Source organism: Leucopleurus acutus (genome assembly GCF_964270905.1).
Source record: "Leucopleurus acutus genome assembly, chromosome: 19".
Lineage (NCBI taxonomy): Eukaryota > Metazoa > Chordata > Mammalia > Artiodactyla > Delphinidae > Leucopleurus > Leucopleurus acutus.
In genome coordinates, this window is record NC_139161.1 from 20,370,768 (window position 1) to 20,398,207 (window position 27,440).

Here is a 27,440-nt window from a genome sequence, read left to right on the forward strand (position 1 = left end):
AGGGCTGGAGCTGCTTATTAAATTCCCATCGCCTCATCCCCTGATGGGTCTTGCAGGGAATTGCAGGCTGGGATGAGCTACAAGGTGGAGGTCAAGAGGCAGAGGCTGGATTGCCATCCTTGGGGGAGGATGCCCACCTACCCTTACCACCTGGGGCCTCTGTGTTCCAAGAGGTAGAAGGCATGGCTGGTCTCTGTCAGGGTCACCCTCTGTCTTGGGGAAGCTGCAGAGAATGACAGGCTGGCCCCGGAGCCTAGGACCTGCTCAGCCTTCCAGATGGGCAGAAGCTACTGGATGTGGACGGGCTTCCCTACAACTGCTCTGAGACCCTGGTGGTCCTGTGCATTGAGGCTGTTTTTTTTTGTACGGTACGCGGGCCTCTCACTGCTGTGGCCTCTCCCGTTGCGGAGCACAGTCTCCGGACGTGCAGGCTCAGTGGCCATGGCTCACGGGCCCAGCCACTCTGCGGCATGTGGGATCTTCCTGGACCGGGGCACGAACCCAAGTCCCCTGCATCGGCAGGTGGACTCTCAACCACTGCGCCACCAGGGAAGCCTGAGGCTGCCTTTCTGTATCAGTACAAAGCAGGTGTTGAGCAGGGTGGAGCTGAAAACACTCAGAAACTACTGGAGGCCAGGAGACCAAGAGGACAGGGACCAGAGCAATGCCAAAGCTCCATTCCTTTGGCTTTTCCAATTACCCTAGTCCATGGGCCACTTCCATCCTTGACTTCCTGTCACAACACACCCCCTCCTCACTGGCCCTCCCTGGGGCTTTGCCAGCAGAGTGGGCATTGGATACTCTGCGGTGATTTAACAATTGGTTGACCTGATTTCTTTTCGAAGGAAAAAAAAAGGGATTAAATCCACAAATTGTCATGCCAACCTAAGGAAAATCCCTGCTTCCTGATTCTGATTCTGTTAGTTTACTATTCTAAACACCTTATGTTTATGTTCTGTAATCCTCACACCACTCTGCGGTTATTTTTCTTCTCTTTTTTGAGAGGAGGAAAAGAAAACACTGAGAAGCCTGCCTCCATCAAAACCACACGACTGGCAAATTGCTGAGTCGGGATTGAAACTCGGGGAATAATGATTGGAAGGAGGTGGTCCTGATGGGTTCGTAGTCACTCTAATTGTGCAGTTACTTTTTCTAGCATCTTGTAAGGGCAACGACTTTTTTTTTTTTTTTTTTTTTTTGTCATTTTAACCTTGTGGATTGAGGAGGACAGAAGAAACCCATTCAAACATTTAGACGTCAGAGTAAACACTTCGGTCTTTGGCATTTCCTCGTCAAATCTGGACTGCAGGGCTCAGGGAATTTAAAACAGAGGAGAGCAAAAGTAACAAGTACGAGGGCATCCTGCTGGCCGTCTGAGGGAAAAGTTATAATCTTAGAATGGCCCCTAAACCATCCTCAACTCCTGAGGTGGTGACTATAAATTATTCCCTTTGATTGACCAGTCGCAGCCCCACGCAGCTCTTCCCCGGGGCCTGGAATGCTGCTGTCTTCTGTGTGGCCTCTCTATGCCCTTCTATTATACGAAAACCCACCAACTATACAGCTTTTGTTTCTTTAAAAATAAATTTGGGGGACTTCCCTAGTGGCGCAGTGGTTAAGAATCCGCCTGCCGATGCAGGGGACGTGGGTTCGAGCCCTGGTCCGGGACGATCCCACATGCCGCGGAGCAACTAAGTCCGTGTGCAACAACTACTGAGCCTGCGCTCTAGAGACCGCAAGCCACAACTACTGAGCCCGGGTGCCACAACTACTGAAGCCCGCGCGCCTAGGGCCCGTGCTCTGCAGCAAGAGAAGCCACCGAGCCTGCGCACTGCAACGAAGAGTAGCCCCCGCTCGCTGCAACTAGAGAAAGCCCATGCGTAGCAATGAAGACCCAACGCGGCCAAATAAATAAATTTATTAAATAAATAAATAAAGTTGGGGGGTGGGGGGACGGAGTTTGAGGCAGACGCCAGAGCCTGTTCGCTGAACTGAACCAAATCACGCGGTGTCTGTCCAGAAAGCCGGCGCTGTTTCCTCGGGAAACGGAGCTAGGACTCCCGTTCTTCTCGCTAAAAAAATAAATAAATAAACCTCAGGATGGAGGACGGTTTTTAGATTTCAGTGGTCTGAAAGACGTTAGCAGATCCTGAGGTATACATACCCTCTACTTTTCTCTTTTTACCCCAGCTCGGACCTCAGAAAAACCCCTCCCACTTCCACAGCGGATCTCCTCAGAGTTACACACGGAGAACAAGCCAGCCCCCGTCATTGGCTAGATTCCCTGTCCGTCTCTCGGCTACGATTCCGAGTGGTGCCTTTTGAATGTGTTCTAGTCCCGCTTCCCTTGCCTAATTGGTTCATTCGAACGGGCCCCCGGCCAGCTCAGTCATTCATTGGTGAATATAAAAGGACAGCTCTGATTGGCTTTTCGGATCGGTGCCAGTGAGCGCGCCTCAGGGATTGGCTTACCTGGTTTGGGCGGGCTAGCGGAACGCTCAAACCGGAGTGGAAGCGCTCTCTTAACCGACGAACGTCTGTGGAGAAGAGGTTTGCTCCGTGATTGTCTCAATTTGCTCCGGCTTAGTCGCTTGCAGGGTTCTCGAGCCGTCCTTCACGACCGTCACCATGGAGATGTCACCACTGCAGGTACGGCTCGCGGAAGGGTCGCGTCGCGGGGCCTCAACGCGGCCCGGCATCCCTTCGGCTGCCTGTGAGAGAGGGAGGCGTCTGGGCTGTGGTCCGGCAGAGGCTGACTGGGCGTCGGTGTTCCGCGTCGATCCGGGTCCCCTGGGCTCGGCGTGATCGCGAAGAGGCTGAAACCCCTTTCTCGTGCTAATAGTGAAGTATTATCGGCTAACCTGGCTTCTAGGGTGTGCAGTTGTGTTTTTACTGTGTCTAGGAATTCACTTAGTCCTGGAGTAGATCGGTGGGATCGTGGTCCGCGTGGGGCTTTAAGCGGCACAGACAGATGCTCTCCTCTTCCACCTGGGGCTGAAAATGGGATTGAACGCCCCTGACCTTGGAAGGTGCAGAGCAAGGCACAGGGTTCCCGCTGTGCAGCCGGCAGCCCCGAGGTGCTCAGAATACATCCCTCCAGTGTTCAAAACGTTAACGTGCCCAAAGGATGGGACCCATAGCCTCGCAAACTGCTGCTGCTGCTGAATTAGAATCTATTATTTGCCTGGGACCTAGTAGGCACTCAGTAAATATGTGTGGAGTAGATGAAAGAAGGGGGTGTATGCTATTGATGGCGTCTAACACGTAAAAATATTTCCATGTCAGATACACTTGGCAAAATAATATGTCAATTTAAACGGACGCCTGGGAACCTGGCTGCAGTAACTTAAACTGCCATGTTTGTACAAAACGATGTCAACTCCACTGATAACTACTGAAAGGTTGTGATTTCTTATAGTGTGTGTAAGCAGATCACTATGATAGGTGTTTTGTTCATGGTTTCTGATAAACCCGTGACTCAAAATACCTTCTCTTCAATTTTTAAAAAACTTGTCAGCCTGTAGATGACAATATGCAAGTCAACAAAACAAAGAAAAATGAAGATGCTAAGAAAAGACTGTCTATTGAAAGAATCTATCAAAAGAAAACACAACTGGAACATATTCTGCTCCGCCCAGACACCTACATTGGCTCTGTGGAATCAGTGACCCAGGTAAAACCAAGCTAATTAAATGCAGTTCCTAAGTAGTTAAAATGTATACTTTTCCAGGTTAATTTTCCGTACTTCATTTACTTGGAGTGTCACTGGAACTGACCTAATCTATCATGTATATTATCCTACTAATCCAGAAGACTTTACAGTAGTCATGATGGTAAAATAGAATAAACATATGGTCAAAGTAACCATATTTCTTTGTCTTATTTCCAGCAAATGTGGGTTTACGATGAAGATATTGGCATTAACTGTAGGGAAGTCACTTTTGTTCCTGGTTTGTACAAAATCTTTGATGAGATTCTAGGTGAGTGTATTCTTTTTTTTTTTTTAAACATCTTTATTAGAATATAATTGCTTAACAATGTTGTGTTAGTTTCTGCTGTATAACAAAGTGAATCAGCTATATGCAGGTGAGTGTATTCTTTAATACAAAGGTCCACTGGTCAGATCCTTTCTAAGAAGTATCATTCCTAGCAAACCCTCTGTAGCCAGAAATCCTATCCTTTCAAACAACAGTTGGCAAAGGTGAGGCAGTCTACTGGAATCTAGGAAGTTGACTTCTTTCCTAGAAACAGGCCTATGAATAAAAATTGCTAAATGAACCTCATTAAGGGTATTCCTGTGCTGCTTGAGATTTTTTTCTTTTTATGTCTTAGAGTTAAAGGATGTTTTTTAAAATACTTTAATTTTTTACCAATGTGTATTTTATCTTCTTTCAGTCAATGCTGCAGACAACAAACAAAGGGACCCAAAAATGTCTTGTATTAGAGTCACAATTGACCCGTAAGTCTCTTGCTTAGTCTTTTGTTTTTCATAGCTCATTGTTACTGTTAGTTGCATTTACTTTGATTTATAGTAAAGTTGGCTTTTTTTTAAATGGGAGTTTGCAAAAGTGCAGAAAGGTAGAAGGCTAAAATGAACAATCTATGATACCTACAATCTAGATCCAACAGTTATCAACACTTTGCCATATTTGCCCCATCTATATTTTTTCTGAATCATTTCAAAATAAATTACAGTCATTATGACACTTCATCCCTAAATATTTTAGTAAGCATCTCCACTAACTGCTCTAAGTATTCTGGAGTCTATAGCTGTTAACTTTTTCTCATGATGCTATTCAAATAGTAAACCAGCAGGTGGTGATAGAGAATAATTTGATCTAACATTTCTGCTTATAAATGTCCCCCTTTGTGGGTAGTCAGGGTGTTGCTTCCCCTTGTTATTAGCCTGATGAGTTATAACATAAACTATACTTTAGACTCTTTTTGGGAAACGTGTTAATGATGTACTCAAATGCTCCTAAGGACTTGATATCATAGTCTTTTAAAAAATGTTAAGCTAGATTTAGTTAGTCTTTTTTGTAGATAATACTCAGTACTATTTGTAATAAGAACCATAGTTTGTTTCCGGTTATAACTAAAATATATTATCTTCTTAGAATTAAAATAACTAAGAGATAAGTAAGTCCAAATAAATTTTTAGCATTTTATTGGCGAGCAGGGAAGTTTACAATTAATAATGTCCTTTCATATTTGTTTTGCAATGTAGTTTGTTGGGTGGGAAAGCTAAGGGTGCTGGGACAGTACAGATGATCCCCTTAAAAGTGATATAATAATATTGTTTCCAAATTTTGTCCTTTTCTTTCCATTGGGCATAAATCATTTCCCTTTGTTTATCCTAACATTTTAAAATTTCCTATTTTTTCAATATTATCAGTGTCTGCTCAGGTGTTGGAAAAGGATTGATTTATTTTTTTTCTCTTGGCTCCTATTTCAGGAGTGTTAGGAACTAAGCATGTCGACGTTCAAAAGGTATATATGAAAAAGCGTCATAAAGAAATTGAGACTTGTGAACTCATGTATTTTAGAGATAATAATATTTAAATATTAAAAAATATTAAGCACTAATTTAACATCTGTTTTATAAAAAATTTTTTCACTCTTCTTAGGGAGAATAATTTAATTAGTATATGGAATAATGGAAAAGGTATTCCTGTTGTTGAACACAAAGTTGAGAAGATGTATGTCCCAGCTCTCATCTTTGGACAGCTCCTAACTTCTAGTAACTATGATGATGAAGAAAAGAAAGTAACGGGTAGAGTATTGAGGAAAATAAAAAACCTATTTGTTGCTGAAAAAAAATACATCTTTTAAATGACTGTCTGTGGCATAAAGGTTAAAAGCATGGAAATAAATCTCTGTAATTGAATAACATTGCCAGTGATTAAGAAATAAAGCTGTTAATGAGATAAGAACAATTAAATAGTATTTTACCTTTATTTGCCCAGGTGGTCGAAATGGCTATGGAGCCAAATTGTGTAACATATTCAGTACCAAATTTACTGTGGAAACAGCCAGTAGAGAATACAAGAAAATGTTCAAACAGGCAAGTAAATAGGTATCTTGTGCCTTGATTATAAATTGTACTATAGCAATTTATATTGGTACTAATGATTTAACATAATTTATAAGCTATTACATCATGGGAAATTATTCATAAACATATATTGGGGGGGTTGGGGGGTTTTTTGGTTTTTGTTTGTTTGGGAGGGTTTTTTAGGACTTGTAAATTTGCGTTATTTAGTTCTAGTTTGTGAGATTACTTGAATTTTTTCTCTCTCCTCTATTCTTTATTTCCATAGACATGGAGGGATAACATGGGGAGAGCTGGTGAGATGGAACTCAAGCCCTTTAGTGGAGAAGATTATACATGTATTACCTTCCACCCTGATTTGTCTAAGTTTAAAATGCAAAGCCTAGACAAAGATATTGTTGCACTGATGGTTAGAAGAGCATATGATATTGCTGGATCCACTAAAGATGTCAAGGTCTTTCTCAATGGAAATAAGCTTCCAGTAAGTACTTTCCTGGGTGTGGGCAATGAGGGAATTGTGATCATTGTCAAAGGCAATGCTGATTTTTTTTTTTCCATCCCATATATTTTTCTTAACCACTTCTCAAATATGTTCCTGTAAAGAAAACATTATGCTACATTTTTTTAAATCAGTTAGCTGATTTTAAGTTCACTAAAGTCTTTCTCAAAGAGTCTCCTAAATAAATCCTTTTGTGTCTTTTAATGACCATCCTCTTATGCCCATCAGTGAACACCATTTCATTAGTTTTGAAAAATCTTTACAATCTACTTTTTAATTTACTTTAAATAAATTTTTCATACTATTATTTTTAATTCCTGTTTAGATAAAAGGATTCCGTAGCTATGTAGATATGTATCTGAAGGATAAGGTAGATGAAACTGGCAATGCACTGAAAATTATCCATGAACAAGTAAACCCCAGGTGGGAAGTGTGTTTAACAATGAGTGAAAAAGGCTTTCAGCAAATCAGCTTTGTCAACAGCATTGCTACTTCCAAGGTAATTTTATTTTTGAATTATTAATCATGATTTACCTTCACATATAAGTATTATTGTTTAAATTTATAAAATGAACGTGAATATTTGGCTACCTTGGCATAAAGGAAGCTAAATTAGATTTTTTTTAATGTTTTATTATTATAATTTTGAGGGTAATGAATTTACAGTTTGGTATTTTTCCTCATTAGGGTGGCAGACATGTTGATTATGTAGCTGATCAGATTGTGACTAAACTTGTTGATGTTGTGAAGAAAAAGAACAAGGGTGGTGTTGCAGTAAAAGCACATCAGGTATGATACTTTAACGCAGTGTTCTTTTTCTAAAGTCAAGAAAGAGGAGAAAGGCTATAAATAAAGCAAGGCATGAGTAAGTTTTTAGTGATTTATTATCAACTTTTACTGCAGGTAAAAAATCACATGTGGATTTTTGTGAACGCCTTAATTGAAAACCCAACCTTCGACTCCCAGACAAAAGAGAACATGACTTTACAAGTCAAGAGCTTTGGATCAACGTGCCCATTGAGTGAAAAATTCATCAAAGCTGTGAGTACTTAGAGGAAAATAAAAAATAGAAGCACCTTCCTTTATTTTCCATTGCCCTTCTCAGCCCTGCAGAAATAAAGCTTCCTCCCACATGTCTTCTCACTCTGAAAAGGAAATAAAAAAACAACTCTTACCTCTTACCAGGTCTTACCAAGCCCTTAATCACCATCTATACACCATCTATATTTACCCATTACATGTCACCAGTTTAGATCACTACTGAATTTAACCCATCTAACTGCTTACCGAGCATTGAATGCCTAAAGTTGCTCTCAGTGGACACATCCAAAACTGAATTAGTTCTCTCCGTACTAACTGATCGCCATACAAGGAACTCCCCCACCCCCAGAAAACAAAACTATTTCCTGTTTTAGTCAAAGGCCCCAACTAACCACTAGGTTGCATAAATCTAAATCCAAATTCCTTAATTTGGCCTGCAAGACCCTGCCATTTCCAACCTCATCTCAGTACCACTTTTCCTACATTATCTAAGCTTCACTTCTACTGGCTTTAAATTACTCAAAAGCAGAGTACTCTTCCCCTCCTTAGAGCTTTTTCACATTTCAGGCAGAGGATCACTCTGCCTGAAATGCTTTACACTTGGCTATTTTAAGTCTTTTTTTTTTAATATTTATTTATTTATTTATGCACGCTGTGCCGGGTCTTAGTTGTGGCACGTGGGATCTTCATTGCAGCATGCGGAATCTTTAGTTGCAGCATGCGGACTTCTTAGGTGCGGCATGCAGACTCTAGATGCAGCATGTATGCAGGATCTAGTTCCCTGACCAGGGATCGAACCCAAGGCCCCTGCATTGGGAGCACAGAGTCTTACCCAGTGGACCAAAGGGAAGTCCCCAACTACTTTAGGTCTTAAATGTCATTTCCTCAGGAAAGCTTTTACTTTCTACTTCTTTCCCTAAGTTTGTTCCCGTATAACACTGGACATGCATTACTATATATAACATGCTTTTCACTTATCTGTAACACCTGTCACACTTGTAATTTCTCATTTTATTTCTGTCTTCCTTGTAGTAAACTAAACTCCTTGAGGACAAGGACCATGTCTAATTTGTTTTAACCAATAGATCTCCACATGCAGCTCAGTGCCTGGCACAATATAAGTATGTAGTCAGTAAATATTTATTGAATGAATGAACCCAAAGGAACCAGCTCCCTCAGTAGTGGTAACCTGAGGCAGGAAGATGTTCCACCCTCTATCCAGACATTACTTTTCTACCTCTTTTCATCTTTGAATTCTTTTTATTTTTGTGTGAGCTCATTTGTACTCCAGATTTCTGACAGAACTCTTCTTCCCTAACATGAATCCTCTCATTTTCAGGCAATTGGCTGTGGTATTGTAGAAAGCATACTAAACTGGGTGAAATTTAAGGCCCAAGTCCAGTTAAACAAGAAGTGTTCAGCTGTAAAACATAACAGAATCAAAGGAATTCCCAAACTTGATGATGCCAATGATGCAGGTACACATTTAATCATGTTTCCAAACTTTAAATCTTGAAGTTCAGTTATTTGTTTTATTCATTAACAGCATACTGTGGGTATTTTTCCCTTGACACTTAATACTCAATGGAATATTTGTACTTTGTTAAAAATCAACCAGTTCCCTGTTATTGAACACTTGGGTCATTTCAATTTTTAGCTGTTAAAAGTAGTGTTGAGATGATTATTTTGGGGTATAAAACAAGAATGTTTATACAGTAATCTATTACCTAATGTAGAGGAGAAAAAAGTCTTCTCAACCTTCTTAGGTTCCTGGCTATCTCTGAAAATTAAACTGACAAAGACAGATTAACAGGAAAAAAGCATGTGAATTTATTTAATATGAATTTTTGTGACACCAGAAAATTGTAAGGAAATGCAGACTCAAAGAAATGGTTAAACCTAAGTGGTTTTATGCTAGTTTTGATGAAGAGTGGAAAGTTGTGGAAAGATATGATAGGATAATGATTATGAGCTAAGTATAGTAAACTTGGGGAAACTTAGCAAGGCCTTTTCATTCAGATTCTTCTTGGTGACCCTCAATCTTGGATTAGAATATTCCTTTCCACCAGGTATAAAGAGGGCATCTCCTCATGAGGGTCTTACGACATGCTTCAGGGGCGAAGTTTAACGGGGAGGTCAGGAGATCTTTCTGCTTCTACCATTTTCTCAAAATTCCCTCAGCTTAAGGTATTCAGTATGCCAAGGTGCCATATTTTGGGGTAGCATGTCTTAAACCTCATCACCAACAAATATATTAAATGTAATATGATTAAATGAATGTTTAGCAACAGTATAATTGTCATGAGAAATTAGTCTAAGAAACTTAAGACTTTATTACAAACTTAAGCTAAACTATGGATCTAATTACTTACCTCCATTTGACTCCTCAGCCAACTTGTTATGAATTGTAAATTATTTGTGTTTTATCACATGTCTGAGTTAGTATATTTGAGGTTGAACTAAATGTGCTAATATTAATTTGTTTATTTTAGGAGGCCGAAACTCCACTGAGTGTACACTTATCCTGACAGAGGGAGACTCAGCTAAAACTTTGGCTGTTTCAGGCCTTGGTGTGGTTGGGAGAGACAAGTACGGGGTTTTCCCTCTTAGAGGAAAAATGCTTAATGTTCGAGAAGCTTCTCATAAACAGGTAGAATATATAAAAACTATCTTCAGAATCTAAATCTAATTTTATAATGCAGGACTTCATGCTTGTATTTCATTCCTTTATTGGGCATTTTGAAATACACCTTGGATATTTTTTTGTTATTTTAGGAAATTGGGTACACTATAGCATATCTTAACAGATCTTTCTGACTTACTGACATATAGGCTAGTAACTCAAAATACTGGAGTTCAAGAAAACCCAAGCAACATATACTGTTGTAATTCTTTGTTCTTTTAAAGTTTATAAACAAAATAGTACATTTTTGGCTATACATCCATTTCAGATAATGGAAAATGCTGAAATTAACAATATAATCAAGATTGTGGGTCTTCAGTACAAGAAAAACTATGAAGATGAAGATTCATTGAAGACTCTGCGTTATGGGAAGATAATGATTATGACAGATCAGGTCAGATTTATTATCAAATATTTTAAATTTTTAAATTGTATTTATTTATTTATTTTTGGCTGTGTTGGGTCTTCATTACTGTGCGCTGGCTTTCTCTAGTTGCAGCAAGCAGGGGCTACTGTTCGTTGCAGTGCACAGGCTTCTCATTGCGTTGGCTTCTCTTGTTGCGGAGCACGGGCTCTAGGCATGCGGGCTTCAGTAGTTGTGGCACACGGGCTCAGTAGTTGTGGCACACGGACTTAGTTGCTCCGCGGCATGTGGGATCTTCCAGGACCAGGGTTCGAACCCGTGTCCCCTGCATTGGCAGGCGGATTCTTAACCACTGTACCACCAGGGAAGCCCGATAGCAAATATTTTAGATTGTTAACCTAAATTAAACACATCTTATTGTTGCATTGCTTTTCTGCCATGAAAGGAAATTACTTAACTGGAGCTTTGTTCATTATTTTTAATCCACATCTAATAAGATATATTATGTTTGTATTTTATGTATATTACATATATAAGTTAAGTGAGTCTGAATTTGAATAGCCTTTTTTTTAATCCCCATAGAAAAAATTTTGAGAAATTACCAGTAAGTCAATCATAATCTTTTTAGTTTCTAAACAATTCTTTTGTGTTTTGGCTTTCCAAATATTTCTAGGACCAAGACGGTTCCCATATCAAAGGCTTGCTGATTAATTTTATCCATCATAACTGGCCCTCTCTTCTGCACCATCGTTTTCTGGAGGAATTTATCACTCCCATTGTAAAGGTATACTAATTTCTAAGATACCATAATGGATATTTTAAGGCCCTACTCCTCAACCCTGGATACACATATAACCCCAGTGATGTATGATGGTATGCAGGGGACCCTGAAGTGTGGAAAGCCACAGCGATGTGTTTTTTACCTCAGGTGTCTAAAAACAAGCAAGAGGTGGCATTCTATAGCCTTCCTGAGTTTGAAGAATGGAAATGTTCTACGCCAAATCATAAAAAATGGAAAGTCAAGTATTACAAAGGTTTGAAATGAAACTCACATAGAACTTCCCATTTTGTTATATACCATTGTACAATATTATATGGAGTAACTTGGTGTTCTTGGTTTTGTAGGTTTGGGCACCAGCACATCAAAAGAAGCTAAAGAGTACTTTGCAGATATGAAAAGACATCGTATCCAATTCAAATATTCAGGTCCTGAAGATGATGCTGCAATCAGCCTGGTGAGTTTGAGTGTATTTCATACATACCTTATAGTTTTAAAAATCAATGCTTCAACTAGTCAGTTGAAACATTTAAATTTTCATATAATAAAATGTTTTATAAAATAGATTGTTTTTAGTAAGCATATCCCAAAGAAAGGAGCCAGATATTTTAGAAACTGAGTTTTTGTTGTTTATTTGTTAACTTTTTATAGAAGAAATATTTTGGAACCTATTCGTGCCAGTGACATCTTTTTCATCTTCTAATTTGTAGGCCTTTAGCAAAAAACAGATAGATGATCGAAAGGAATGGTTAACTCATTTCATGGAAGATAGAAGGCAAAGAAAGTTACTTGGCCTTCCTGAGGTAAAAAAATGTTAAATATATCTCACAAAATGTACTATTTATTACCTTTAGAATTGACATTATAGCAAATTAAAGTTACTGAATAATAAGTACCTCAGTTAAAAAGTTAATGGATAACTATTTATAAATATCCTTATTCTTATTTAGACTGCTGCATAAATGTATTGGACCTGAAAGAAACTACAGAGTCAATGCACTTTTTTCCTGATTGTGCAGCAATTAAATTCATTTTGTCTTTAAAACATAAAATACTTCATAATTCTTTGCTTTTGAGGGAGTTAACAATTATCATAGAAGTGATAATGCTAACATGTGTTTTTGTTTTATTTTTGTATTAAGCATTGTTAAGACCATTGATATTTTTTATTTTAAACTAGATCATGTAATACTCTCTTTGGTTCCTCAGGATTACTTATATGGGCAAACTACCACATATCTGACATATAATGACTTCATAAATAAGGAACTTATCCTGTTCTCAAATTCTGATAATGAGAGGTCTATCCCATCTATGGTGGATGGTGAGTTCTATTTTTATCATAAGATGGGAATCAATGCCCCGAAATGGTTAATTTGAGGATATTAATATTTGCACTTCTTTCATTTTAAAGGTTTGAAGCCAGGTCAGAGAAAGGTTTTGTTTACATGTTTCAAACGGAATGACAAGCGAGAGGTGAAGGTTGCCCAGTTAGCTGGGTCAGTAGCTGAGATGTCCTCTTATCATCATGGTGAGGTAAACACATAATCTATAATGTTTCCAGAAAGCATTATAGCAGAAATACCTGCAAAGTCATTCTCCAAACAGTTGATGAAAGTATAAGCTATACATCCATAGTAGAGAACAATGTGGTGAAATATATCAAACTATAAAATTGCTTATTTTTTGACCTAACAAATCTGTTTATAAAAATAATGTTCCTGTAAGGATACTATAATAGATCAAAAGATATGCAAGGATCTGTGTTCAAAGAGATTTAGTGATGTTTGCTATAACTTTGTTATGCCAAAATTTAGACATGGAAAGTGTCCATCAATTGGAAAATTATTATAAATTATGACACATCTATGAATGGAATTAGTGATATAACTTAAGTAAATCTATATGTACTAACATTGAAGAATGTCCATGTTCTATTGTCAGGTGAGGGAAAAGAAAAAAGGGGCAGAATAATACTTAAAGGAAGGATATACTCCAAATTGTTAACTTTGGTTATCGCTGGGAATTGGAAAGGGCAACTTTCCAATTTTTCATATATGTCTAAATTGTTTGACTTTATATCAATACAAACATACACCTGTTCATTTTTTATTTTGTAATTGAAATTGCTTTTTTTGCATTTATTATGTAAAACAGTTTTAAAGAATTAGATTGCCTATAAGTTTCTAGAACTTTAAAGGTAATGATTGTCTTGCCTGTTGCTTCAATCAAAATATAGCAGGTACTCAGTAAGTGTTCACATAATAAACATTTGTTGAATGCTTAGCATGTACCAAGTATACAAAGATAAATCATACATGTTCTCTACCTTTAAGGTATAATCACAGTTTAACCAGAGGATTATATCTCACATACAAACACACACACACACACACACACACACACCCCTATAGAATAGTGATACATGCTAGAATAGAAATGAGCAAAATGTTTCACACAAAGGAGGAAATATTTCATTCTGCTGAGGGTGAATAGAGGAGCTATACCTTCAAGGTTGAGTAGGACTTGATAGAAATTACTGGAAGGCAAGATCCCTGAACTTGGAGCCAGAATTCTTAGGTTTAGGGTACTACTCCTGCCATGTATTTATCTGGGAAAAGCCAATAAATATCTACACTTCATAAAACCTTACAGGATTATAGTGAAACACACTCATGATAACAAACATGTTATTATTGAGAGACTACAGATTAGATTAATGAATCTTTTTCCCCCCACCCACAGATGTCACTAATGATGACCATTATCAATTTGGCTCAGAACTTTGTGGGTAGCAATAATCTGAACCTCTTGCAGCCCATTGGTCAGTTTGGTACCAGGCTGCATGGTGGCAAGGATTCTGCTAGTCCTCGATACATCTTCACAATGCTCAGGTGGGTATGCTTCCGATTTTTTTGTGAATTGCCATTTCCAATTTTGAAGTATTGTGAGATTTAGTTGACCAAAAATAGAAAAATCCAGTTAATCGGAAAATAGATTTTTGATGCAGATGCTTGGATTATTAATTGTTTAAAACTAGCTCTTTAAAGTTTAACTATGCTACTCTTTGCAATGAGTAGAAAGTCAAAAATCTATTTCAGTTTGATAGCTTAGCCTTTGTATCCCTTAGAAGTATTGTTTCCTTGCCAAACTATAAATGTTTTTACTCCCATTTCTTTTATTTTATTCTCTTTCTCCATATAGAGCGGTGGTTCTCAACCAGGGTAGATTTTACCCTTCAGGGGACATGTGGCAATGTCTGGAGACATTTTTGATTGTCATGACTAGGGAGCCATGCCACTGGCATCTAGTGAGCAGAGGCCAGGGATATTGCTAAACACTCTGTAATGCACAGGGCGGCACCCCCACGGCAAAGAAGAAAGATGGCAGTAGTGCCAAGGTTGGGAAACCCTGTAGAGTTTGAGCCGGAGTAAAGAACTTGATTCTTCTTAAATACCACAAGTTGAAATTTTACTTCCTTTACAAGTCTATGGAAAGTACATTATGAGTGGTCAGTTTTCACCTGTCATCTTATTCAACTTTTCAACAGCATAGGGTACGGTAATCACTCCATCCTTGAAAGTCTTCTTTCATTATTTGTCCTCCAAGACACCAGACTGTTGGTTCTCCTCCCTATTAGTCTTCACTGGGTCATTCTCATCTTCCCAACCTCCAAATACTGGCCTGCCCTAGGGCTCCTTCATCAGACCTCTTGCCACTAACTATACTGCCTTCCCATCCATGGATGGTACCTCGTACATCCAGTCTCATAGCTCCAGCCCTACCCTCTAAATTTCATGTCCCCTCTCAACATTTACCACCTGGATGTCTAATAAGTATCTCAAACGTTAAATTCAAAACCATATCCTTAGTCCCTTTCTCAGTAAATGGAAAGCCATCCTTCTAATTCTCAGGCTCAAAATTTGGAGTTACCTTTGACTCCTTTTCTCCACATTTGCATCCCTGTGGGCTCCACATTGGAAAATACTAAGCCACCCCATTCATTATATTCATACAGACTATTATATTCTACCATTCTTCTTTCTTTTGGCAGCCAGTTGATTTTTTAAAATAGGTTACTCTGGTTCAGAACCTTCCAACTTCTTCCTTCAGAGAAAAACTAAAGCCCTATTTTAGCAAACCAGACCCTATATGATATGTGCTCCCACTCCCCATGTCTTTTGATTCCATCTCCTACTATCTCTGCTTCAAACACACCTGGCCTCTTTGCCTATAGTCAAACATGCCTTCAGGGCCTCTGACTTACTGGTCCCTCTGCTTGCAGTACTCTTTCTCTCAGTTTCTTCTCTGCTCAAATGTTATCCTATCAGAAAGTGCTTACCATTCCTTAGCATCCCCTCAATCAATCTTAGCTACTTTATTTTTCTATTTAGCATTTACCGTACCGCCTGACAAAATGCCTGTACTAGAATATCTCCCTGTACTGAGCTCCTTAAAGACTGAGGCTTTATATCTGCAGTGCCTGGCATGTAGAAAGTACTCAATAAATAATATTGGTAAATGAATATTAGTCAGCAAGTAAAGCCAAAGTAATTTTCATGTATATATCTGAGATAACATATGTTCTTTCCGTGAAAGTTGTGTCAAAGCCAATATTTTTCTAAAATAACATTCTTTGTTTTCTTTAGCCCTTTGGCTCGGTTGTTATTTCCACCAAAAGATGATCACACGTTAAGGTTTTTATATGATGACAACCAACGTGTTGAGCCTGAATGGTACATTCCTATTATACCCATGGTGCTGATAAATGGCGCTGAAGGAATTGGTACTGGGTGGTCCTGCAAAATCCCCAACTTTGATGTTCGTGAAGTTGTAAATAACATCAGACGTTTGATGGATGGAGAAGAACCTTTGCCAATGGTAACTATTCTGTGGTACTAGGAACCTTATTAGTTTTCCTCTGGTTTCAATTCAGCAGTTGATATGGTTAAAGAAGACACAAATAGAAAATTTATTTCATGCTTAATATTAGATTTATTGTTTAATGCTGTTGGGATTTGTTTTAGTATCACATTTAGAAAATATTCTTTTTTAAAATACTAATTTAGCTTCCAAGTTACAAGAACTTCAAGGGTACTATTGAAGAGCTGGCTCCAAATCAGTATGTGATTAGTGGTGAGATGTCTATTCTTAATTCTACAACCATTGAAATCTCAGAGCTTCCCATCAGAACATGGACCCAGGTACGTAATTATGGGTTTCTTTTTTAATTTTTGTGATAGGGGAAACATTTTTTATACTGATGTTTGTTGAATATTCAGGAGCCTATGTTTGAGAAACTTACAAAAGGATTATTTCTTTCTTTAGACATATAAAGAACAGGTTCTAGAACCCATGTTGAATGGCACTGAGAAGACACCCCCTCTGATAACAGATTATAGGGAATACCACACAGACACCACTGTGAAGTTTGTTGTGAAGATGACTGAAGAAAAACTGGCAGAGGCAGAGAGAGTTGGACTACACAAAGTCTTCAAACTCCAAACTAGTCTCACATGCAACTCTATGGTATGTCTTGTTTCATGAGAAATATGTATGTTTCCATTTATATTAAAGATTAATATCAATTTTAAAAGGATATCTTAGGCTACTTTTACAGTTTCAAAGGATAAAGTCATTTCTCTAAAACGATTAAAGTTTAGCCAATTTATCTGTTGTTGACTCCAATCTTGTTTTTCTTTTCTAGGTGCTTTTTGACCACGTAGGCTGTTTAAAGAAATACGACACAGTGTTGGATATTCTAAGAGACTTCTTTGAACTCAGGCTTAAATATTATGGATTAAGAAAAGAATGGCTTCTAGGAATGCTTGGCGCTGAATCTGCTAAACTGAATAATCAGGCTCGCTTTATCTTAGAGAAAATAGATGGCAAAATAATCATTGGTATGTTTTTGGAACAATAACTTCCTGTACTAAAATTACTATCGTACCTCACTTCCTTTAAACATTTTTGGTGAGAGGGATGATGGAGAGGGCGGGCAAAATCCGTTTATTTCCACTGGTTACACGTACAGGTATTTCTTTCAAATACCTAAATTAGCATTTATAGTTTAAAAGAGATAGCTTTTCCTAGATTGAGCATCGTGAGAAATCAAGATTTAGTTAACATTTAGACAGGAAGAGAACAGAGAGCTAGAAGAGGTCCCTGTGTAAACTGATTGATAAAGAGCAGAGATAAGTCTGATAGAAAAACAAAAAAAGGAAGGAGGATTTTAAATGGCTTATATTATAAGTAAATGGTATACTCAAGACTGAAAGTCATGTCTAAGGGAATTTTTTTAAGACATTCTAGAAGCAACTAAATCAGAGTTTAAGTAACCAGGAAGAAAACAGTTTTGACTAAAGCTGGAGGGTTGAAAGAAATGGCTCAGCTCTGGCCAGAGTAAACTAGAAAAGCCAGGTAACTATGGGTTGTAGTAGCAAGTCCCAAAACATGACAACACAAGTTACCAGTGATCACAGGATCATTTTCTGATGGTACATGAAAATGTTTAACTTAGTAGTTACATTTTCATGGATATTTTAAAATACAATAACGATGGCATATCAGTCCCCTAATTTCACAGATGATATTGCTTAAGACAAAGCTAAAATAAGTAATATTGGATATGACTCAAGGAAAAATAAAAAGTAAAAAGTATTTAGTTGACTGGAATTTATGAAATACTAGAGACTATCCAGTCTTCTTGAGGAGTAAATATAGAGGGCCTAAAAGTGTGACCTATATCAAGTTAATTGATGAAAGGTGGTACTCAAAACCTCTCTCTATTATAGCTAGTAACTCTCAGTGTCCCTCAAAGTCTAACAAATTGACTGCAGTAAACTTTGGGAGAGGGGTGCTATAGAAAGAACGGAACAAATGCATTATAGGGGACTATAATCAAGAGGAATCAATGTCTGAATGGGTGGCACTAAAAACTTGCCCACTCGGGTGTTGAAGTTAAAAGACCAGGGAGGAGACTCCCCTGGTGGCGCAGTGGTTAAGAATCCTTCCTGCCGGGCTTCCCTGGTGGCGCAGTGGTTGAGAGTCCGCCTGCCGATGCAGGGGACACGGGTTCGTGCCCCGGTCCTGGTAGATCCCACATGCCACCGAGCGGCTGGGCCCGTGAGCTATGGCCGCTGAGCCTGCGCGTCCAGAGCCTGTGCTCCGCAACGGGAGAGGCCCCTCCTGCCAATGCAGGGGACATGGTTTCAAGCCCTGGTCCGGGAAGATCCCACATGCCACGGAGCAACTAAGCCCGTGCGCCACAACTACTGAGCCTGCGCTCTAGAGCTCGCAAGCCACAACTACTGAGCCTGCGTGCCACAACTACTGAAGCCCGCGTGCCTAGAGCCCGTGCTCCGCAACAAGAGAAGCCACCTCAATGAGAAGCCTGCGCACCGCAACGAAGAGTAGCCCTGGCTCGCCGCAACTAGAGAAAGCCCATGAGCAGCAGTGAAGACCCAACACAACCAAAAATAAATAATAAATAAATAAATTTTAAAAATAAATAAATAAATAGAAGACCAGGGAATATAATTGAGGTCAATATTTATCAGAAATAAAGGTTTTGATTGTCTTGTTATTCAAGTTATGATTAAGTCACTACCTCATATATGATTTGACTGCCCCCTTGTGGTAATTTACATTTGTCAGTAGTTTAGGAGCAGACTTGACTGTCCACCAGGATGTACAAATTTATGCAAGAAGATAGTTTAATCTCCAGTTTTAATCTTTTCACTTAATATGGTAAAACCTTATCCCTTTCCTAAAATATTGCTCAAAACTACTATCTCTGTTCACATTTGTTTAAACAGAAAACAAGCCTAAGAAAGAATTAATTAAAGTTCTGATTCAAAGAGGTTATGATTCGGATCCTGTGAAGGCTTGGAAAGAAGCCCAGCAAAAGGTAATTTCTTGGTTAGCATTTTCTGTATTATTAAAGGCTATGTATAGTCTAATGTCTATGTTTCACATTTCCTATTAAAGCTACATTTTAATTTCTCCTTTAGGTTCCAGATGAAGAAGAAAATGAAGAGAGTGACAATGAAAAGGAAACTGAAAAGAGTGACTCTGTAACAGATTCTGGACCAACCTTCAACTACCTTCTTGATATGCCTCTTTGGTATCTAACCAAGGAAAAGAAAGATGAACTGTGCAAACTAAGAAATGAAAAAGTGAGTTGTTGATGGATAGTACATGTTGCTTGGTTGTATTCCAATGGTGCAAGTAAATTGTGTGCTTTGGGAAAATGCTGTTTATGCACATAAATTAACTTAATTTTCTGACTATCTTATGAAGGAGCAAGAGCTAGAAACATTAAAGAGAAAGAGTCCATCAGATTTGTGGAAAGAAGACTTGGCTGCTTTTGTTGAAGAGCTGGAGGTATGTAGTTTATAATGCCTGTGTTAGAATTTTTATTAATGAAATAATGTATTCTAGCAATATACCTCTTTGTCAAGAAATTTCACAATTGGCAATAGAAAGAGTATAGGAGGCATGGAGATACATTCCAAGATAACACATAAAATAACAGATTGTTAGAAACTAGTTAGAATAAAGTAAATGGTGCCAAGAAACATACTACCTAAAAGTTTTTGGACAAAGAGGGGAAAGGGCAGGAGTTGATTTTTCACCTATTGGGACTAAGAAGATAAAGAGAATTCAAACACGGAAGAAAACCAGCCCAGTCCCTCAAGTAAACCTGAAAGGACAAAAATAGTTTCCTTCAGGGCTAGCTAATCAGTAGTTTCAGGAGATCCTCTGTTACCAAAATTGCTAATGTGGTTTGTTCTCCAGTATTATCTTAACATAAGAAAAAGTATTTCATAAATTAAGATAAAAGGCCTAACATGTAGATTTATATTATTGTACTTCAGTTTGGATGTCCAGCTTGTAATCAGTTGATTGGATAAATGTACATTACTGGAATCACATGCTTTCTTATTTCTTAATTGAGTTTACAAAGTGTGCCTTAATGTTGGTGGTATACTTGATAGAACAGCTTATCACAAATTTATGTTAAGATGTAACAAATTGAAATCAGTTTAACCGTTGCCTTTTATTCTGTCCCTATAAAGTGGCATCGATGCTGTAATGTCTTTGTTAGCTTATAAACTTGCTTTCTTTTTTTTTTCTTACATCTTTATTGGAGTATTATTGGTTTGCAATGGTGTGTTAGTTTCTGCTTTATAACAAAGTGAATCAGTTATACATATGTTCCCATATCTCTTCCCTAAACTTGCTTTTTTATATCAACCTTTTGTAGGCTGTTGAAGCAAAGGAGAAACAAGATGAACAAATAGGACTTCCTGGGAAAGGTGGGAAAGCAAAGGGGAAAAAAACACAAAGGGCAGAAGTTTTGCCTTCTCCATGTGGAAAAAGAGTCATCCCCCAAGTGACCATAGAGATGAAAGCAGAGGCAGAAAAGAAAATTAAAAAAAAAATTAAGGTAATACTCTTGAAAGCATTATACATAAAACACTTTAAGTATTTTTCCACTTAAAATTGAACTAATCATAAAACTTCTAATCCCGTACTCAGGAATTTATCAACTAATCATAACTTTCCTTTCTTATGAGCCTGATTTTTTTAATGTTTAAGTATCTTGAAAAAGTCATACCCATACCCTTCTTTATTCAGAGCTCTTAGCCAAAATACAAAGAAAAAAAAAATCACTCTTTGACAGATATATATTTGTATATTTGACCTTATATTATTCCAAATAATAAACGGGCAGAACTTAACCATTTTTGTCTTGCTGTCTTTTAGAATGAAAATACTGAAGGAAGCTCTCGAGAGGATGGGATGGAAATAGAAGGCCTAAAACAGAGATTAGAAAAGAAACAGAAAATAGAACCAGGTATTAAAACATTTTAAGGAAAATCATATAGAGTTGAGACTAAATTATGTTTGTTACCTAGTACGTTCCATATAGATGTTCAAAAGTTCTTATTGAGGTACATGAAGAAGGGCTATATCTGAAGTATACTTGAACTTCCCTAACATTGTCCTTGGGATTTGATTTATTTTAGAAGAGATCATTTTGTAATGAAATACTTTGTTGGGATCTAAAGAAAGTGTTCAGTTTATTAGATTTCACTTTCTAGCCAGTTATGAGGTTTTAATATATGTAATATATTCATATGTAAAGCTTCTTGAGGACAGTCACCATATCTTAGTCATGTTGTTTTATCCCTAGAGTTCAACACCATGCCTGGGATATACTTAACACTCACTCAGTAAATTAAATAGAAGTAAAAATTCTGTTAACCATTTGATTACGCCTTTACTGAATATCTACTTTTTTCTAACTTCTTCATTGAGATATTCACATACCAAATTCACTCATTTAAAGTGTACCATTCAGTGGTTTTAGTATACTCAGTTTTAGAACAGTTTCTTGTCCTGGAAAGAAACACTGTACGCAATTACTGGTCACCCCCCATTTTCTCCCAACTCCCCCTCCCTCTAGGCAACCACCAATTTACTTTCTGTGTCTAGATTGCCTATTCTGGACATTTCATATGAATGGAATCATATAATATGTTCTTCTGTGGCTGGCTTCTTCACTTAGCATGTTTTCAAGGATCATTCATGTAGTAACATGTATCAATACTTCATTCTATTTTGTTGCCAAATAGTTTTTCATTGTATGAATATACCACATTATATTTATTTGTTCGCCAGCTGCTAGATATTTGAATTGTTTCCACTTTGGGGCTTTTATATTTCTTTGGCGAAATGTCTATTCAGATCCTTTGACCATTTTTTAATTGGGTTATTTATCTTTTTATTGTTGAGTTAGTTGTAAGAGTTCTTTATATTCCAGATGCCAGACCTTTATCAGATATATGATTCTCAAATATTTTCTGCCAGCCTGTGGATTATCTTTTCATTTTCTTGATGGTGTCCTTTGAAGCACAAGTTTTTAATTTTGATGAAGTCTAATTCATCTTTTTTTTTTCTTTTGTTGCTCATGTTTTTGGTGTCATATCTAATCTTTTGCCAAATCCAAGGTCATTAAGATTTACCCCTAGGGTATTCCCTGGCAGTCTAGTGGTTAGGACTCCATGCTTTCATTGCTATGGGCCCGGGTTCAATCCCTAGTTGGGGAACTAAGATCCCACAAGCTGTGCGGCATGGCGAAAAAGAAGAAAAGAAAAGACTTACCCCTTATTTTCTTCTAAGAGTTTTTAGTTTTAGCTCTTACATTTAGGTAATTTTGAATTAAGTTGTATATGGCATAAGGAAGGGGTCGACTTCATTCTTTTGCATGTGGATATCCAGTTGACCCAGCACCATATATTGAGAAACCTTCTTCCCTGTTGAATTGTCTTCACCATTGCCAAAAATCTATTGACCATAAATATTAAGGTTTATTTATGGATTCTTAACTATTCCATTGATTGATGTATATGTCTATCCTTGAGTATCTACTTTTGATAGATAATGTTCAGTTCTGTGGGGAATACAAAGATGAATAAAACAAATGGAAACATCTTAGTATTAAAAAGAAGTAATAAAAGTATGTTGTGTGTGCTGTGTTGTGGAAAATTATATATTGGCCTTATAATACAGCACATATTTAACTTTAAACCTACCTAGCAATCAATTAGCATATAAAAGCAGTGAATCAGATAAGTATTTTGAACATTCACGTTTCCCATCACTATCTCAAGTCTTGTGAGGACACAAGAAGTGGGGAAGCATGGCGCTTACCCTCAAGAGGTTTATCAGGAAAGAAAGGTAAAGCAGTACATACTAGCCATTGTAGGGATTTAGAGAAAGGTGAGATCAGTGTGGGTACATGTAGATTGCAGAGGCTTTGTGAAAGAGGTAAAACTTGGTTTAGAGTCTTAAAGATTGGGTAAGATTTAGGTATTCTAGACTGGGAGAAGGCAAATGGACATATAATATGCATGGGACGATGAGAAGGCCCCTTAACAGAGTGGAAAATAGTAGAAAATAGTTAAACCAGATTATGGAGAGTTAGAAAACCAGGTTGTTGGAGGAGGGTGGATAAGATTAGATTCAACTAGGAGATATGAAATAGGTAGGTGTATGAAGGAAGAATATGAAGAAAGGACTAAGTCAGTCAATAAGGAGTCTGTCCTTATCTTTGGGCCTAGATGAGGGAAATAAATAGCAAAGGATTGGTATGAGAGACATTTGAGGAAAAGAATTAACAAGACTTAGTGACTATAAACCTCCTTAACTCAGCCATTAAATGCTCCTCGAGGTTCGGGCCCAGCCATTCTGTCCCCTTTGAGCTGTTTCCCTCGCCTTGACTTCAGCAGTAACCTTCTGTTGATCTTGCATCTGTTCTTGTACCTTTCCCATCTCCACACTACAGTCTGAGAGAACTCTAAAATGCAAATCTGGTCATATTGGTTCCCTGTTTAAAACAAACTCCTTAACAAGACCAGCCACTCTCTTGGGACTTCCCCGGTGGTCCAGTAGTTAGACTCCGCCTTCCAATGCAGGCGGCGGCGCAGGTTCGATCCCTGGTCGGTCAGGGAACTAAGGTCCCACATGCCGCGGGGTGCAGCCAAAGATTTTTAAAAAAAGACCAGCCACTCTCCCTCTGACTTCTGCTTTCCAGCCATAATGGATTTCTTTCAGTTTCCTAAGTGCACTATGTTTTCTCACAGGGCTTTGTACATGTTATTTCCTAAACTGGAATGTTTTGTCATCCAACTCCCTTCAACTAGTTAACTTAAGCATCTCTTTCTTGGAAAACCCTCTTATTTATATACATATGCATACATACTACATGCCCTATGTAAACCTATATACCATGTGGGATTATTATTATATATGGGATTAGATAACCAAACTACAAGCTCCACAGAAAGGGGGACTATGTCCTTTTCTGTTCACCATTCTATTCCCAGTACTAGCACAGAGTTCAATAAATATTTGAAGGATGGATGGAGGATAGATGGAGAAAAGTGAGTCAGAGAATATGTAAACATGGTTAATTCCTATCTCCCTTCCAGGTACCAAGACAAAGAAACAAACTACATTGCCATTTAAACCAGTCAAGAAAGCCAAAAAGAGAAACCCCTGGTCTGATTCGGAATCAGATATAGACAGTAACGAAAGTAATTTTGATGTCCCTCCCCGAGAAAAAGAGCCACGGAGAGCAGCAAGTAAGGAAGAGTGAAGATTTGAATGGGCAATCTATTTCAAGGCACATAATCCCAGAAATTGTTATACCTTAGAGCAGTAATTACATTTTTGAGAAACTAAAACATCTTTTAGAAGATTAAACTGAAGCTTATATCGTCAGGAAATGTTATATTAATCTGTGGATTAAATATTTCTCCTGTTATCCTCTTTGATTCTTTGTATATGTATATTTTTAACAGCAAAAACCAAATTCACAATGGATTTGGATTCAGATGAAGATTTCTCAGATTTTGATGAAAACACTCAAGATGAAGATTGTGTCCCATCAGATGCTAGTCCACCTAGGACCACAACTTCCCCAAAGTAAGTATCCTCTCTAATAGGGATTTTATCATGATTGTTTTTAATAGCTGATGATATATTCTTTGTTGTTTGACACATTTAGAATTGGTCATCAGGATTTTTTTATTATTATTATTCTAGACATACTAACAAAGAACTGAAGCCACAGAAAAGTGCCACATCAGGTATGTTAAGTAAAAATAGTGAGATGTCTGCTTTACTGGAGCACTCAGGTCCACCCGGCTTCTAACCCGGCCTACATTATCCAAGTCCTGTCTTTGAAAATAAATGTGGGTTCTTGTTAGCATTACATTGACATGGTTCATTAGGTTTAGTTTTGCACATAAATAGGTTCTGCATTTAAACTAAATGTACTAAAAGTAATCATTTGCTTGCCAGGTACTGTGCTAGGTGCTAGAGATACAAAAACTTACTGTTTGCTCATGAAGAACTCAGTAATTAGAACAGAGTTATAAAAGCGTGTTTGAAATATTCCAGGAAAGTCACAGACTTTGTGTTTAAATAGAAATTCAGAGCAGGGACAAAAGCAGTAAACAGATTTTCATGTATTGCTTATATGTATTATCTTCCTTTCCATTTGAAGTAACGGACCTTAACGCTGATGATGCCAAGGATAATGTACCACCTCCTCCAAGCTCTCCTGCTGCTGATTTCCCAGCTGTAACTAAAACCACAAACCCTGTTCCTAAAAAGAACGTGACAGTGAAGAAGACGGCAGCAAAAAGTGAGCCTCAGTCTTTGAGATGGGTTAATATTGGGATTAACTACTGGCTGCCACAAGTCAGCTTCAATTTTTATTCCCCAAATTTACTATATTGAAATTAAGCCTTTACCAACTGAAAACAAATCTTTAGATCTTCATAATCAAAATTGCTAGTCAAAAGGTTTAAAAATAGCATGTTTCTCAAAATGCCAGGTGTTAGTTAGCTCATTTCTATGACAGGGATGGGAGTTAGAAACAGTTGCAAATGTTTAACATGAAGCATATACCTACAAAAAAATCATATGCTTAAGAATACTTTGATTCTCTAATGCATTTCATCTCTGTTAGGTTGTCTTTTCCTATGTTAAATATAAGCAGTCAACAGGTTGCTAAAGAAGGTTCACTGTGGGAACAATTCAGCTAAGAGTGTCCCTGACAAACTCCTGTGTTCACTTGCAGGTCAGTCTTCCACCTCTACTACAGGGGCCAAAAAAAGGGCTGCACCAAAAGGAACCAAAAAGGATCCAGACTTGGATTCTGATGTCTCTAAAAAGCCTAATCCCCCCAAAACCAAGAGTCACCGCAAAAGGAAGCCGTCCACTTCTGATGATTCCGACTCTAATTTTGAGAAAATGATTTCTAAAGCAGTCACAAGCAAGGTATTTATCCTAGTCAGTCCTTTTGCTGTAGGTATTTTGAAGCACATAACCAAGCTTTGCTCCTAATAATTTGGCACATTTTTTTGTTTTTTTGTTTTTTTGTTTTTTGCGGTACGAGGGCCTCTAGCTGTAGTGGCCTCTCTCCCGTTGCGGAGCACAGGCTCCGGACGCGCAGGCTCAGCGGCCATGGCTCGCGGGCCCAGCCGCTCCGCGGCATGTGGGATCTTCCCGGACCGGGGCACGAACCCGTGTCCCCTCCATTGGCAGGTGGACTCTCATCCACTGTGCCACCAGGGAAGCCCTTGGCACATTTTTAAGGAAATAAATTTAAATCCCATAGTCTGTTAGCCTTTTACTCTATGTAGTTTAGTTGTAAAAAAGTTAAATATGCCACTAATTAGTCAATGAGAGAGTTGCCTTCAGTCTATTTCTTTCCTTCTTTCTATTTTTTTAAAAAATTTATTTATTTATTTTTGGCCGCGTTGGGTCTTCATTGCTGCACGTGGGCTTTCTCTAGTTGCCGCGAGCAGGGTCTACTCTTCGTTGTAGTACGCAGGCTTCTCACTGTGGTTCTCTTTTGGAGCACGGGCTCTAGGCACGCAGGCTTCAGTAGTCGTGGCACGCGGGCTCTAGAGCGTAGGCTCAGTAGTTGCGGTGCACGGGCTTTGTTGCTCTGAGGCATGTGGGATCTTCCCGGACCAGGGCTCGAACCTGTGTCCCCTGCATTGGCAGGCGGATTCCCTGTGCCACCAGGGAAGTCCCAATTTCTTACTACTCATTAGAAGGTGGAAAACTCCTTGAGTTGTAGTCTGTTGATATATTTTTTGCATCGAAATTCTGCTGTCAGGTTGACATTGTACAAACTACTTGGGCTTTTCTCTTTTAGAAACCCAAGGAGGACAGTGATGACTTCCACCTGGACTTAGACTCAGCTGTGGCTTCTCGGGCAAAATCGGGACGGACAAAGAAACCTATAAAGTACCTCGAAGAATCAGATGAAGATGATCTGTTTTAAAATGTGAGGTGATTATTTTAAGTAATTGTCTTATTGAGCTCAAGACTGGTTTTAAATTTATGTGAATCTCTCAGTTTCTTCCCCTCTGAATTTAGTTTGGGGAAGGTAGTTTTAATTCAGAACCATCAAAGTGAAGTAGAGCCCAAGTG

General features: G+C 38.2%; 1 protein-coding gene across 3 annotated transcripts; it reads left to right on the forward strand.

The window, feature by feature from the left end:
- Positions 1–2,628: 2,628 nt before the first annotated feature.
- TOP2A (DNA topoisomerase II alpha) lies at positions 2,629–27,291 on the forward strand (the record flags this gene model as incomplete). 3 transcript variants are annotated; one of them, XM_082860955.1, is made up of 35 exons in its annotated part: positions 2,629–2,649; positions 3,518–3,673; positions 3,890–3,980; positions 4,396–4,459; positions 5,628–5,773; positions 5,967–6,064; positions 6,321–6,533; positions 6,877–7,050; positions 7,239–7,340; positions 7,455–7,592; positions 8,932–9,070; positions 10,085–10,242; positions 10,544–10,669; positions 11,313–11,423; positions 11,568–11,673; positions 11,765–11,874; positions 12,128–12,220; positions 12,627–12,741; positions 12,832–12,953; positions 14,163–14,311; positions 16,067–16,298; positions 16,487–16,621; positions 16,746–16,946; positions 17,125–17,320; positions 19,235–19,326; positions 19,430–19,594; positions 19,719–19,802; positions 20,686–20,868; positions 21,189–21,279; positions 24,419–24,571; positions 24,791–24,914; positions 25,035–25,087; positions 25,498–25,638; positions 26,077–26,276; positions 27,163–27,291. In XM_082860955.1, 35 exons carry the CDS (start codon positions 2,629–2,631, stop codon positions 27,289–27,291), a joined length of 4,611 nt encoding a protein of 1,536 aa, XP_082717081.1. The 3 variants fall into 3 exon arrangements, with proteins under 3 accessions (XP_082717081.1, XP_082717080.1, XP_082717082.1); XM_082860954.1 differs by having other exon boundaries at positions 25,035–25,078; XM_082860956.1 differs by lacking the exon at positions 25,498–25,638 and having other exon boundaries at positions 25,035–25,078.
- Between the last annotated feature and the right edge of the window lie 149 nt (positions 27,292–27,440).